This window comes from Balaenoptera borealis (assembly GCF_965194805.1).
Source record: "Balaenoptera borealis genome assembly, chromosome: 11".
NCBI lineage: Eukaryota > Metazoa > Chordata > Mammalia > Artiodactyla > Balaenopteridae > Balaenoptera > Balaenoptera borealis.
In genome coordinates this window covers 762,790-777,723 of record NC_138868.1, presented here as the reverse complement: position 1 = coordinate 777,723, position 14,934 = coordinate 762,790, and the positions used below count along the sequence as shown (strand labels likewise).

The 14,934-nt window shown below is 60.0% G+C and overlaps 1 protein-coding gene across 1 annotated transcript in view; it reads right to left on the bottom strand.

Annotated features, from left to right (window-relative positions):
* Window positions 1–7,934: 7,934 nt before the first annotated feature.
* Window positions 7,935–14,934, bottom strand: part of MUC2 (mucin 2, oligomeric mucus/gel-forming) — a gene marked incomplete at its 5' end in the record, with an annotated part of 31,703 nt that continues 24,703 nt past the window's right edge. The window contains 16 exon segments of the mRNA XM_082342193.1: window positions 7,935–8,339; window positions 8,449–8,575; window positions 8,905–8,944; window positions 9,128–9,256; window positions 9,675–9,779; window positions 9,874–10,146; window positions 10,150–10,253; window positions 10,481–10,585; window positions 10,805–10,982; window positions 11,455–11,486; window positions 11,599–11,699; window positions 11,820–11,889; window positions 12,178–12,356; window positions 13,021–13,246; window positions 13,540–13,723; window positions 14,297–14,544. Coding sequence (XP_082198319.1) covers window positions 8,117–8,339; window positions 8,449–8,575; window positions 8,905–8,944; window positions 9,128–9,256; window positions 9,675–9,779; window positions 9,874–10,146; window positions 10,150–10,253; window positions 10,481–10,585; window positions 10,805–10,982; window positions 11,455–11,486; window positions 11,599–11,699; window positions 11,820–11,889; window positions 12,178–12,356; window positions 13,021–13,246; window positions 13,540–13,723; window positions 14,297–14,544 — 2,324 coding nt within the window. The 3' untranslated portion in view covers window positions 7,935–8,116.

Here is a 14,934-nt window from a genome sequence, read left to right as displayed (position 1 = left end):
TTTCTTTTACTTGTCTTGTTGCACTGGCAAGGACCTCTAGTACAATGCTAAACAGAAGTGGTGAGAGCACACAGCCTACTCTCCTACCTGATCTTGGAATAGGCTTTAATCTCTGAGTGTGATGTTAGCTTCAGATTTTTGTAAATGTCCCCAGTCAGGTTGAAGATGTTCTCTTTTTTTCCTAGCTCTCTGAGAGTTTTTATCATTAAAGTGTTGTGATTTTTTTCAAACACTTTTTCTGTATATAATATGATCGTTTGTTTTTCTCCTTTATTTTATGAACATGGGGAATTACACTGATTGATTTTCATATGTTGTACCAATCTTGCATTCTTGGGGTAAACCTCACTTGGTATTAGCCTGTGTATGTATTGTTGGATTTGACTTGCTAATATTTTGTTATAGATTTTTGCACCTATTTTCATGGGAAGAGTTGATCTGTGATTCGCTTTACTTATGGTATTTTTGGTTCTGAAATCAACATAAATACTAGCCCCATAAAATGAGTTGAGAAGTGTCCCCTCTTTCTTTATTTCCTGAAAGAATTTATGTAAGATCAATATTGTTTTTTCTTTAAATATCTGATAGAACTCACCAGTGAAACCACCTGAACCTGAACTTTGTGGAAAAGTTTTTGAGTTTTAGGTTTCTAGAATCAACATAGGGCTGTTCAACTTTTCAATTTCTTCTTGAACAAACTTTGTTAACTTGTTTCATTCAAGACATTTGTCTACTTAATCTAAATTATCAAATGTATTAACATGAAGTAGCTCATAATATTTCCTTACTATCCTTTTAATGTCTGTAGGATTTGTAGTTATGTCCCTTTTTTATCTTGATATTAATCATTCATGTCTTTGCCCTTTTTTTCATGATCCACTAGAGATTTGTCAGTTTTATTTTTAATCTCTTCAAAGAGCCAGTTTTTTTTTTCATTGACAATCTCCATTGGATTTTTGGTTTTGTTGTTTGTTTTGTTTTAAATTTTGTTTATTTATGCTCTTTATTATTTGCTTCTTTCTATTTGCTTTGAGCTTCCTTTTCACTAATACAAACATTAAATGCATAAAAGTCCATCTAAGACATGCTTTAGCTACATTTCACAATTTTTGATAGGTTTTGTTTTCATCTGTATTCTATTTAAAATATTTCCTGATTTCTTGTGGCCTCCTCTGTCATTCCTGAGTTAGTTAGAAGTGTGTCTTAATTTCTAAATATTTGGAATTTTCCAGATAGCTATCTCTCTGTTGTTGATTTTTAGTTTAATTCCATGTGTTCCATGTGTGTAACATACTTTGTATGATTTTTACTATTTTAAACATGTTTCCTTTTGTTTTGTGACTGGAGTGTGGCCCATCTTCGTGAATGGTCCACGTGCACTTAAAAAGAATGTGCTTTCTGCTGTGTCAGGTGGAATATTCTATGTCAATCAGGCTCGTTTCCAATTTAAGACACCAGGAAGTGTTTCCCTGGAAAGAGAAGCGAAGAGACAGCCATGGAGGGACTTGGAGTCCCCTGAGAATGGAGCAGCCCTCCCCAGACCCCCTCCCTACCTGCCCAGAGCTGCTTCTCAGAGAAGGTTCTTTTCTGGAGTTCCAGCTGGAAAGCCAGGAACTGGTATATTAAGAATATGCAGAGCAGTAACTGCTGAAGGAGGGAGCCACCCCGCCCCCTCAGCATTGAACTCCCGCTTTGGGGAAGGGAAAACCCCAGGGCCATTTCGATTGCAGGCGCAGTTTCAACACACTCCCACAAAGGAAGTAAAGTCCCAAGATTTATTACCTACAGACCCCAGAAACAAGGGGCGGCTGGTGCACAGGGTCGTCTGTCCCAGGTCACAGTTGAGCATCTAGTACTCATAAGGCTGTTGGGGCAGAGGTCACTAACTTTCACAGGCTCAGCTCTGAGTGGTCGTTTTAAAAGGTGCCCCGGAATGAGCAGGGAGGCCTGGAGAGGGCCAGAGTCAGCCAGGAGACTCAGCTCTTGGCTGTTGGCAGGTGGCCTTGATGGCTTCTCAAAGGCAATGGCTCTGCCTGGGACAAGGCCCAGGTGTCTGGGGCAAAGCGCCTTGGTTCGTTTGTTCACTTCCTTCATTCCATGAACCTTGTCTAAGGAAAACCCCACTCCTGCCAGTACGGGCCCCGCCATGCCCACCCAGGGGCCCAGTGAACTTCCAACTCCGGAGAGCTCAGGGGCCAGAATCTCTGCACCCCAGACACCTGTCGGGGAGGACGGAGAAGGCTGGGCTGCTCCTCCCCGAGGTACTGTGACCCTGTGCCTGGAGCCCGAAAGGGACACACAGCCCTGTGATGGCCTGTGGCCACAAGGCCCCCGCTCTGCCCCCACTTTGGCCGTGGTGACATGACTGTGCCTCCTTTGTGTGCTAACTTATCCCATTACTACCTCGATATTCCCACTGATTTCCTTTCCTGTCAATTTCTTCAACTTTAAAATGCCGTATTGAGAGCAGTTTCCTAAGTTACCCGGAGTCCTGTTCAGAACAAGGATGCTTCCTGAAGTCGGGATGGAGGGGAAACAGGCGCAGGTGGGGAAGGCTTCTGCTCCAGAGTGTGTGGGCGTGAAGCAGCCCTGCTCCACGGTGGCTGGTTTTGTCCTGCTACAGTTTAAAATCGAGGCATACTTGACATAATAAATGCACAGACTTTAACTGCGTGGTGTGAGGGGTCATGACCAATGTCAACACACGTGTAACCATCCCAACCAAGGCAGAGGTTGAAGATAAGAGATTTCTATCCTCAGTGATTTTTTTTGGTCGCACTGTGCAGCTTGCGAGATCTTAGTTCCCTGACCAGGGACTGAACCTGGGCCACGGACAATGAAAGCGAGGAGTCCTAACCACTGGACTGCCAGGGAATTCTCATATCTTCAGTGATTTTTAAAAAGAATTTCTGCTGATCGAATGCATGCTCATGGTAGAACACTCGGATTGTGCAGAGAAATCCAGGGCAGGATGTGACAGGGTCCCCTCCATGCGGCTCCCAGATAAAGGCTGCCCTGGCAGCATCCCACCACCCAGACAACCACTGCTACTAGCATTTCGGTGTATTTTCTTCTGGTTTTTTTCTATGCACATATATACATATGTTATATTTTTTTTTCTATGCATACTTTTTTGCATATGACATCAGATCAAATTTAGTATTTAAAAACTTACTGTAGAATAAGCATTTCCGTATATTGTAAAATATTGTGTAAATATGATTTTTGAGAGGCCTTTGGGGTTTACTTTGTGATATTTGATTCAGCTAGCATTGATGTGATAAAGAGGTGATGTTAGAGAAAGAAAGAAAGGAAGGAAGGAAGGAAGGAAGGAAGGAAGGAAGAAAGAAAAAGAAGGAAAGAAAGAAGAAAGAAGAAAGAAAGAAAGAAAGAAAGAAAAAGAAAGAAAGAAAGAAAGAAAGAAAGAAAGAAAGAAAGAAAGAAAGAAAGAAAGAAAAGGTGCCCCAGGAGGGACTTCCCTGGTGGTCCAGTGGTAAAGAATCCGCCTTCCAATGCAGGGGGACGCGGGTTCGATCCCTGGTTGGGGAACTAAGATCCCACATGCCATGGGGCAACTAAGCTCACGTGCCACGAGAGAGCCTGCGTGCCACAAAGTACAGAGCCCACGCGCTCTGGAGCCCACGCACCACAACTAGAGAGAGAAAACCCTGCATGCCACAAATAGAGAGAAGCCCGAGCATCACAACGAAAGATCCCGCATGCCTCAACTAAGACCCGACGCAGCCAAAAAAAAAATTAATTAATTAATTAATTAAATATTTAAAAATAAATAAATAAAATAAAAGGTGCCCCGGGAAAAGCAAGGTGGGAACTTGTGATGGGAATCCTAATCTGATGTCCAGGCTCTGGGTGTGGGCAGGGCTATCACACCGTGGGAGGCCCGGGCAGCATCTCAGAATGGGGCTGTGTTCTCACCACTGGGGTCTCCACCGCAGCCCTGCGATCGAGGGCCAGGCTGTGGGCCCAGGGCTCCCCTCACCGGTGGAGCCCCACAGAGCCCGAGAAGTGTTGCACCAGGGTTGACGACCTTCAACCCTGCAGGGTGCCTGGGAGACCCCATCCCTCCCGGGGCCCAGGCAGGGGTCTTGGCTCTGCCACCTTCCCCTGTGGTGGGGGGCAAGTGCCTGGGGGTGAGCGTAGCCTCTGGAAGGCCTGGGCGGCAGCAAGCCAGGCACTACCTGTTGGCTGTTATGGTCACAATGCCGCTGCAAAGTGAGGGCCTGGAGGGGCACAGCAGGCACGGAGGAGGCCTGCACAGCTGGAGCCTGAGTGGGCACCATGGCCACGGGCACCCCTGAAGGCCACGCTGCAGGCCCGCCACCCCGGACAGCGTGGGCCAGCCGGCATCCCCAGGGGTCAAGCGTAGCTGAGCTGCAGTACCATGAGGCCTGGTGGGCACTCATGGGCCCTGCCCTGGGGCCGGTCCAGCATCGGTGAGCTCGAGGCAATGGCGGGGGGGCACCTGCTGGGGTGGGGCGGGGTGGGGAAGGCGGCATGCAGCAGAAGGACCCACGGCCTGACCAACCCTGCCTTGGGGCCCACTTGGTGGCCTTGGGAGCCCCTTGCCCTCCAGGCTTCAGTTTTCCCACTGAAAACGGGGTTGGAGTGAACCCTGTGTCTGGGCCCTTGTAGGGTGAAGGTCCACGGGGACAGCAGGAAAAACAGGCACTTAGCTAACAGTGAGGTGCTTTATTCTTACGTAGCCTCCTGGCCAGGGGCAGAAGTGGGCAGGCTGGGGGGAGGGGGGAGGAGCTTTGATGACCCAGGGCTGGTGGGGGTCAGAGGAGCAGCATGGAGAGGGGCAGTTGTTTTGTCCCAAGCCTGGCCCTGTTCCCACGGCACCCAAGACAGTGGCGGAGACCCTGTAGCCCAGCTTCCCGGTCACTGGGGCAGGGCCGCCCACCTGGCTGACCTGGTCCTTGTCTCCTGTGCCCTGGGGGCACCCCAGCCAGGGGACAGCCCACCATGGGCCGTGGGAGAAGCAGATGGCCATGGCTCCAGGTGCGTACCCCTAGGGAGCCCTAGGAGGGCACAGCTCTGGGTGGTGAGCCAGGTGAGGGAGAAGAGGGAGCAGCTGGAGAGAGGAGGGGACTGCAGGCCGCCCGCCCTGCTCCCTCCCTGCCCCACACCCCAACCCTCCAACACCTCTGAGACCTGGGTGGGCCGTGTGCGGGGTTGGGGGGGGTGCTGTCGGGACAGGGACGCACCTGTTCTGCCAAGCTCCTGCCGGGAAGTCCCCATTTACAGAAGGTGTCCCCCGGGGCCCCCAGGTGGCTGGGAACATCTGCCGCCTCTGCCTTGGCACAGCTGTGCCTGAGAGCCTGGCGGGGCAGAGGTGGAGGCAGGTGGAGGCCTCTCTGCCTCTGGTCAGAGGAGAGATCAGCCCCAGAGGCGTCAGTGGAAATGGGAGCTCAGCCCAGAGACCCGGGCCAGGGGAGGGGCCCCGGACTGGGGAGCAGGAAACCGCCTGTCATCCGGGCTTTGTATTCATCGACGGTGTGGGCCCGGCCTGGGGTCTCCATGGGGACCCCTCCCCAGCTAGAAACCAGGTCTGGGGCAGGCGAGGAGCACCTGTGGCGGCTCCGCAGGATGGGAAGGCTGACGCGGGGGAGGGGCGGGGCCGGGAGCGCGGAGGGAGGGGCAGGGCCCAGGCGGTTGCTCTCCGAGCACAGGGCCGGCTTGCCACCCACCGTACAGGTGCCCCGGCAGACGGCAGACCCCTCAGAGCCCGCATCTAAAACGTGGGGTGGGGCAGGAACGATTGGCCTGACGGAAGCAAAACAGTGAATCAGTACCTCCCCCCGCCCCGCCCCTGCCTGGGTCTTCGTGGGCCTGGGGTCGCGGAGGCTGGCGTGGGGATGGCTCCTCCGCTCCTGCGTTCCCTGCGTCATTCGCCCGTGAGCGCTCCGCGTGCGGGGAGGGCGGGAGGCGCCCACGGGTTCCTCTCGGGGGACAGGGCCGCGGCCTCCCACCATCTGCCGATGATTGTCAAACTATTTTCTTTTAAAATTTATTTATTTGGCTGCACCGGGTCTTAGCTGCAACATTCTGACTCAGCTGCGGTGTGCGGGATCTCGTTCCCTGACCAGGGACGGGAGCCGGGCCCCCTGCACTGGGAACGCAGAGTCTTAGCCACTGGACCACCAGGCAAGTCACTGTCAAACTATTTTTAAGCCAAAAACCTCTTTCCAAGCAAAACCTCATGGAAACCCCGTGTCCAAGAGAAAAAAGCCAGGGCTGTTCTGCTTAAATCAGCAGACCTGGGGGCGCAACCCACCCTTGCCCACCCCTGGTCACGCGGGAGCCCCCGTTTCACAGCTGTGGGCCTGGGAGGCCGAGGAGGACGCTGGCCAGAGCCTGACACCTCCCCCTGACCCGGCGCCGGCCCCGGCGCCCTCCCCCCGGTCCCGTCCTACAGGTTCTGCAGCTGGTGCTGGAGCTGCCGGGCCTGGGGCTCAGGTCCAGGTCCAGGCAACAGGCCACACACTGAGCGAACGGTTCATGGCCCAGGCGGGACAGAGGAACAGCTGAGAGCCTGGGGTGGGCTCAGTGACCACTTACCGGCAGGGCTGGTTCTGAGGCACCCAGGACCCCACGTGGCCACCAAGCAGGGGTGGGCAACCCCTCTGTCCCCTTAACAAACCTTCTGCTTTAAGAGGGGACTTGGTGGCTCCAAGGCCAGCCCAGGCCAACTGACCACCTAGGAGTCCACGGGCTGGGCCAGGGGCAGTGTGAGCTCCTGAAGTCACCAGGAGCCCGGGATCCAGGATGGTGTTGCTGTGCTGGGGTGTCCTGACCTGGTGTCAGGTGGGGGTCAAGTGGGGGAGGGAGTCAGGTGGCTGAGGGGAGGGCAGTGGCCTCAGCCCCGCTTGGCAGGAGGCAGTGGGTGGAGGGGAGGTAGGGGGCCTGGGTCCGCCCTGTGCAAGCCCGGTTGGGCCCTGGGCAGCTTCATCCAGCACCCATCAGCCAGGTGTACATGTGGCAGACAGGTATCAGGTGTAAATGTGACAGCAGACTGTACCTGGGCCCTGGGGGGAGAGTGTCCTCCCCTTAGGTCTCCAAGGACGCTCACAGGTTGGATTACTACACCTGGGGGTCCTCAGCCCAGGAACCCAGGGCTCCCACTCCCTCACCACCTGGTCAGAGAGAAGCAACTGCTCCCCTCCCAACCTCGTGGGTCTCCACGGCCGCCAGCCTCACTCTCCTGTAAAAGGACCAGAGGGTCCGTTCCCTAGAATTCCCATTCTGGTATCTCAGCCAGTTCACAAAGCAGCTCCCCAGACACACGTGGGCATGTGGACACATGGACACACACACGCACACAGGGCCGCTTCCCGGCCCGGTACCCAGAGCCAGCCGGAGGCTCTGCGAGTCTGTCTGGAGGGTCTGACGGCCCTGCCAGTTGCTTTACAGCAGCCCAGAAGGGCCCACAAGGTCACTTTTTGTCATTGTTTGCAGCAGGCATCGGCATGCTGTCCCCATCTGTGGACCAGGACCTTCTCTATTTTCCCCAGGGGGAGGCGCATTTTACACACACATGCAAACGTGTGCACATTCACATGCAGGTCACATATGCAAACACACACTCACATGTGCACAAACAGGTGCACATGCAGCGTAATGGCTGCGAAAGGGACTGAGTCCTTTTTCACAAATTTGGGCTCAGAGGGCTTCCTGCGGGGGGGGGGGGGCCACCTGCATCTTGGTGGCCCAGCCAGGGCTTCATGCACGCCAAGGGCAGGATAGGGCAGGACAGTGCCTTCCGGGGTTTGCCAAAGCCAGGCCAGGCACCTGTGCACTGTGTCCCCCCGATCCTGTGTGCAGAGCCTGGTGGCCGGACCCCACTCGCTCCCCAGGAATCAGCCAGACCTTGGCCGTGCACGGCGGCCCACCCAGACGCCCAGCCTCTACTGAAGCACAGCAGCACGGTGTCTCTGCCTGAGTTTATTTTGGAAAGCAAAGAATCGAACAAAGGCTTGGAAAATAAATATCCGCAGAGAGAAGGTCAGCTTAGGAGGCGAGGAAGCTCAGAGGGTCAATGGGAGGGGGTGTACGGACGGTGGAGGCGGGGCACAGGTGGCCGAGCGCCCCCCACTCACCCCCGCCCCGGGCCCAGGTCCCTGGGGCCAGAGCGCCAGGCCCTGCGCTGGGGGGGCAGCTCGCACACGGTGTCCTGGCACAGACAGCTGTCGATGTGGGTGTAGGTGTGACGGAGCGAGCCCCCACCCGGGCACTGCAGCATCACCTCCCGCTGGCTGGTGCTCTGCTCCTTGCAGCAGGAGCAGCTGTGGTCCAGGGACTGGGCCTTGGCCGAGTACCTGCAGAGCAGCCGGGGTGAGTGGGTCACCGCCTGCTGGTGTGGACGCAGCCTCCCCGCCCCCCCCCCCCCGCTGTCCCCACCAGGGCCACTCGCGGCCTGAGACTCACATGGCGAAGGTCTCGCAGGACCCGGAGCAATCGTTCATGGTGACCAACTTGGTGCAGCCATTGTGCGAAATTTCCCTGACGACAGGGACGGTGGAGCAGAAGATCCTGGTCTCATTGCGAGGGAGGCCTGGGGAGAGGGGGCAGAGGCTCGGGAGGTCTCCACCATCCAGGGCCCTCCCACTCCCCCTCACTGCTTCCTCTCCCCTCCCCAAGCACCCCACCTCGGCCGCCCTCAAGCAAGCTGAGCTCTGTCCTGCTTCTCCTCAGGAAGGGATTCAGGCTTCCTGGGCACCCCAGGTGATGCCCTCGAACTCAGCGTCCAGCTGAGAGTGGCACAGAGGGGACAAGATTCCCGGGGCACCATCCCCTTGTGCTCTCCTCCCTTCAAGGGGCCCGGGTGGAACCCACTGCCAGGCCGCCGCACCCGTGCCCCAGGAGCCGCCCGCCCGAACTCACATTTCCTGCAGCAGCCATTGGGCATGAGTGTGATGGAGCCCTGGCGGGAAGGAGAAACAGCTGGGACTCGCAGGCCTCCCCCAGCAGTGACAGCCCCCCTCTTGCCACGGGGGCGGAAGCGGCCGTTCTTGCATAAGGGCCCGCAGCAGACCCTCCAGGCTGGAGGCCCAGCCGCTCAGGAACGTCAGGGACCCCCACTCCCAGCAGTGACGGGCCCGCTCACCGGGAGGCAGGTGCTGGGGTCAAAGTCGGGGCAGGTGATGTTGGAGACGGATGAGATGAACTGGCCATGTATCTTCATGCAGCTGAAGAAGGTACAGTTGTTCAGGGGGTCTCTCTTCGTGTCCCCGGGCTGTGGGGCAGAGGAGGGTCTGTGTGAGGCCTGGCAGGAGTCCCACCCAGAAAGGCAACTGGAGACACCTGGCAGCTCCCCGACCACCCTGCCAAGTGCAGCCCACAGGCCCAGGGCCACCAGGCGGGCGGCACCCAGGAGGGGCCCAGGGACTACCGGCCTGTAGTCCACAGACGGGTCCACATCCTAACCCCCGCATCCCACAGAGGTGACCTGATCTGGAAATGGTGTCTTTCAGAGGGAGCTGAGTTAAAGATCTCAAGGTGAGACCATCCTGGATTACCCAGGGCGTGGGAGAGGGAGAGGGGGCCAAAATCCCATGGCAGGTGTCCTGATAAGAGACAGGACGTGTACAGCCTTGCGGCCCCGGGGGGAGACTCAGCCTTGCCCCCGGGCGGGGAAGGACAGGCGTGTGCACCTTCAGGACCAGGTTCTGGCTGCCGGGCCGGTTGATGACGATGATGCACTGGGTCTGCTGGCACTTCTTGCAACACTCACCGGGGACGTCCACCAGCTCAAAGCCCTGCAGGACACCGGGCGGGTCGGTGTCGACAGAGGAAGGGCTGCGCGGGGACGGCGGTGGGCGGGCCACACCTGTCTGGGCAGGGGCTGCTTACGCGGTTGCAGGAGGTGTTGCAAGGCACGTGGGTGCAGGAGATGTTGTTGAGCTGCGTGGCGTTGTGTCTGTGTTTGGTGCACATGCAGTTCTCGCACTTGGAGGAGAAGACTGGAGAACCGGGCTTCGGGCACAGGGCGGGTGGGTGAGGCGGGGCCTCCAAGGCACCTCCCCTCCTCCAGGGCACCGCCCCCGTCACCGGCAGGGGAGCTGGGTGCCCCGGGTGCCGAGAACCCCCAGAGCAGGGCCCCTCACCGGGCCAGCCAAGAGCCTGTCAAACCCCACGCCCCGAAGCCCCCTGTGCACCCCGCCCCGCTCCCCGCAGCCCGTCAGGGCTCACCTGGTACTCAGCGTTCTTGAAAACACACACGCCCTTGGGCACTTGGGAGGAAGAACAGGAACCAAGGTCAGACTGTCCTGCCTGAGCCCACGTGGACGCAGAGCCAGCGGACTGGGCTGGGTGCGTCCACCGGGCAGAACTTGAGCCCCCAGGCAGGAGCCACTTCAGCCCCACCCCCCACCTCCCCATTCCCCCATCACACCGCCGCCCAGCCCCGGCCCGGCTGCCTGGCCTAGACCTCCTTCCTCCCCCACCCCGGCCCACCTACCACACGAGTAGAAGGGGCAGCACCTCCCAGGGACCATCTCGCTCTTCACCTCGAAGCCCAGCGGGCACAGCGGGGGCTTCCCCCTACACAGGCTGGCGTTGCACGCTGAAGACGGGGGAGACGCCCCAGTGAGCACGGCCCCTAGCTGGCCGAGCCCCGACGCCACCCCGCGCAGGGCTGGGTCCCGCAGCAGAGGGACCCGGGGCCTGGACCCCCATGGCCCCACCAATGCCCACTCTCCTGCCGACACGCCCTGAGGCCCCCACCTCCAGAAACCATGCGGCAGCAGGGCCAGGCCCGCTCCCTGCCCCGCGGGCGCCTTACCGCAGGAGGTGATGTTGCAGCAGGTGTTGGCGGGGTCGACCTCTGTGACAGTGTAGGTGCCGTCCTCCTTGCACTCCACAAAGGGTACCGGGCGGCATGTCTTGGGCCTGCAGATGATGCCGCTGCCCCCCTCCAGGCAGATGCAGTCCTTGCAGTCGAACTCGAAGTGCTCCCCAAACTGCAGGGAGGAGGGGGGAACAGGGGGAGAGAGGGCGCCAGTCAGCCCGAGGCAGCACTGCACCGGGCGGCCTGCGGGAAAGCCCGCGCCCTCCCTGCTCTGAGTGCACAGGGCAGGTTCTGGGCCAGGACACTCACACCACAACCGAGCCCTGCTCACCAGCGTGTGCACACACAGGCCTGGCGCGTGGCAGACGCACCACATGTCTCTGTGGGGCTCACACAGCGTGGAGCTAAAGAACCAACCACGTGCAGGAGACACGCTCAACACTGCAGACGCCGCCACAGGTGTAGACAGGGCGTCAAATGGCTAGTGGGTGGACCCCCCTGCTAGCTCAGCCTTCCAGGGCTTAAATCACTCATCGCTCATTATAGCCTCCAAGGGTCCCAGGTTCTCATTCCAGCCCATCCCACCTCCCAAAATGCAGGGCTCGTGGGAGCGTCCAGTCCCAGCACCAAGGGTGTTGGCCTACCTCTCTGGGCAAGTTGTCGGGCCCCACGCAGCCTAGGAAGGAAGGAGACAGGCCCCATGAGCACAGCCCCGTGAGCACAGCCCCAACACGTGGGAGCTGGCCTCAGCCCCAGGGAGGAGGAGCAGCCTTTGGCAGGCAGCCTACCGCACAGGCCCACGCAGACGTCGAAGCCGGACGCGTAGCTGGTGGTGCCCTTGGGACAGAAGCAGCCTTCCACCAGGCGTGGGCTCTTTGCCTGGGTGTGGCTACGGGGGAGAGCATCGTGAGACGGCGAGGGGACAGACTGGACGACCAGCCCAGACACACTGCCCAGGAGCACGGTCAGAGGGCCAGCCCGCCGCCCCGCCGCATCCACGGTGACTGACCTGGACTTGCAGGTGGGCTCCTCCACGGGACCACAGGCCCGGTACTCTCGGTGCTCTGGGCACGTCACCACTGTGGGGAGGGGGCAGGAACCGAGGGCCCAGAGTCAGAGGGGGGAAGCCTGTGTCCCCCACCCTACCCCCAAGTGACATCCTGCCCAACCCCTCCCAAACGGGACCCCACCCACCCGCGGGGGCTGAGCGTGGGCTCAGCCCCCCATGCTGTCCCGAGCCACGAGGAGGGGGCCCAGCCCGCCAGGTGCTGAGCAAGGCTGCTCTTCTGGTGGCCGGGCCCCCCACCCCAGTCCGTCTTCTGGCACAGCGCCCAGCAGAGCCCGGGACGGGGCGGGCAGGCACTCACGGCAGGCTCCGCCAGTGTGGCTCCGCCAGTCGACACAGATGCCCTCCTGGGCACAGAGGGCTGCGTAGGTCTGCAGGCTGGCACACTCCAGGCTTGAGTCGGGCACAGTGAAGCTGTCGGATATGCAGGCTTCGTAGTAGTGCTTGGGGGATGCCACAGCGTGGCACGGGGCGAACAAGCTGCGGGTGGAGGGCGGCAGGTCATGGTCCGGCCGGCGCCCCTGCCTCTCCCACACTACCCCCTGCCCAGCGCCCCCACCTGGGCTGTCCCCCGGGGCCCGGCTCAGCCTGCACCACCAGACAGGCGCCCTGGGCTGAGGGTGGGAGCAGAGCGCGGGGCTGGCCTTGGGGTAGGGGGACCAGCACTGTGGCCTGAGGAGGAGGCGCTGTGCTCGGGCCCCGAGATGGAAGCTTCGTGTCTAAACAGCCACGGGGTGCCAAGATCCCCCCTCCAGCAATGCCAGCAGGGGGCCTCCCAGCCCCGACTCACCCACCTCTGGGGACGAGCTCCCCGGGATGCCAGCTTTGGGAGCGCCCCCTCTCTGTCTAAGCCCAAATACCCCTCCCCAACATCAGTCTTGGATGCGAACTCTGTCCCAGGTCAACTGGTCTACCCAGGATTCAAGCTCAGCCGCCCCTGCAGCAGCCCAGAAGGCAGGAGAGATGGGGGGAGGTCACAAAGGGCACAGGGACACCTTACGGGCCACTCAGCCCCATGGAAATCAGAAGCCCGAGTCCTGGGTCTCACTGTGGCCTCCTTCTGCCTTCCCAGCCCCAGGCTCAGCCCCTGTGGCCTCTTCTCTGCAGACCAGCGGGGGTGCAGCTGGGCCCAGGGCAGGATCACCTGTCCTTGATGAGCTCGCAGAGTGGAGACGGAGAGCCCGTCCTGGTGGTCGTGCTGCTGCCCACCGACGGCCAGGTGGCCGGTCGCTCGGTGGTGAAGCCCCTGTGGGGACAGTGCGGCTCCGAGGGGTCATTCACCACCCAGTGGTCAGCCGCAACCTCGCAGCTGGCGACGACCTCCCCGCTGGGCAGCATGCAGTCATCCGAGGTGTTGTTGGTGCACGTGCCTGTGTCGGCGGGAAGGCCACGTGTCCCTGAGCCGAGCCCAGCCATCCAGTAGGCTGGGCAAGCCCCCGGGACCACCCCTCACCTCCCAGCCCAGGTCCCTGGTGGCCGGCTGGCCGGGGCCGAGGGCACAGACTAGACTAGGCTCCTATTGGCTTCCCACAGGGGCCAAACCCAGATAAGGCGGTGGGGGCCTGCACAGCGCTGAGAACCACAGCTGCGGGGGCAGGTGCCCACGGCCAGCCGCAGCCCGGACACCCTCCCTGGGGCAGGGCACAGGGGCCGAGAGGCTCACCACACCGGCCCTTCGTGTTGTTGCTGAACCGGTGGTAGGGCAGCCGGATGGAGAAGGAAAGGCTGTCGTAGGAGATGAGGGCGCCCAGCTCAGGGATGTCCACCACGTACTTGATGCCTGACTGGTACACCTGCAGCCCGTACTTCTTATAGGGCAGCGCCACAGCCTGCCTGTTGACCTGCACCTGTGGCCGAGACATCTGGGGTCAGGGAAGGCCAGCAGGGCGGGACGAGCTGTGCCTCCAGAGAGCACCTGGGGTGACCCCACCCCCACCTGTCCTAAGGCTGAGTGCTCAGTGGGGGGATCTCTGCCCGTCCCACTCCCCCTTCCCCTCTTCCTTTCCATCGCGCTGGGCCAGATCCTTGTCCTGACTCGTCTCAGGGGCAAGGTGGCAGGGCCGCTGTCCTCAGAATCCCCCGGAGACCTGGGGGCCCTCATGCAGGGGGTAGGACTCCCCAGGCCACGGGAACCAACAACCCTATGCAGTGTGTTCAGAGCCCCTCCCCATTCACCCCTGTCCTCAGGGAGGGGGCTTCTGCCACAGAGACCTGTGCCCAGGGTGGGTGGCAGGGGCATGAGAGGGGGAGGTCAAGGGGTCCCTGAACGCCTCCAGAGGGCCAGACACAGAAATGTGTCTGCTGAGCGCCGCCCTGCCCTCTCCAAGCCTGGCTCTGGGGGAGGAAGCCCAGCCTCCCACCGGCTGAGGGAGCCTTCATCAGTGCGCCCCGCCGTGGACACCCCTCCCCAGCCAACGCACCTGCACCCTCATGGGCATCGTGTGCACGGTCTTGATCAGCACCTCCTGGGTCTCGTGGCGCACGATGAGCGCGCGGGGGCAGGACACTTGGCTGCTGACGTCACAGTGGTAGTTGTCGACGTAGACCCCGAAGTTGTCTATGGTGGGGGTGATCTCCTCCACCAGCACGTACGTGCAGTTGCCCTGGTAGCTGTAGTAGAGCCCATCGAAGGTGGCGTAGTGCGTGTCCCCCCAGCCCGTGCAGTAGCCTGCAGAGGGAGCTGGGGTGAGCCAGTGCCGAGCCATGGGCTGGGGGCTGGGACAGGGACAGGGTCAAGGACAGGGACCAAGGGTCAAGGGTCAGGTGGGAAGGGCAAGCAGACACTGAGGGAAGCCCCGAAGTCTGGTTCCTGGGGCACGTGGGACATCTGGGCCCCAAGAGTGCCCTCCGCACTCAGCTGGCAGCGGCCAGGCCTCGGTTCCAACTCCAGCTCTGCCCCCCCACCCCCGCCCCAGGCCCCTCGGCGGTGGCCACGCTCCACTAGGCAAACCCCTCCCTCCCCCCGGACCCCTGGTCTGAGATGGGGAATAAGCAGGAGGCATGAGAAATTGCTCCAAACGTGGGCCTGACTCTCCGTGGGTGCTCAGCCATCAAAGCC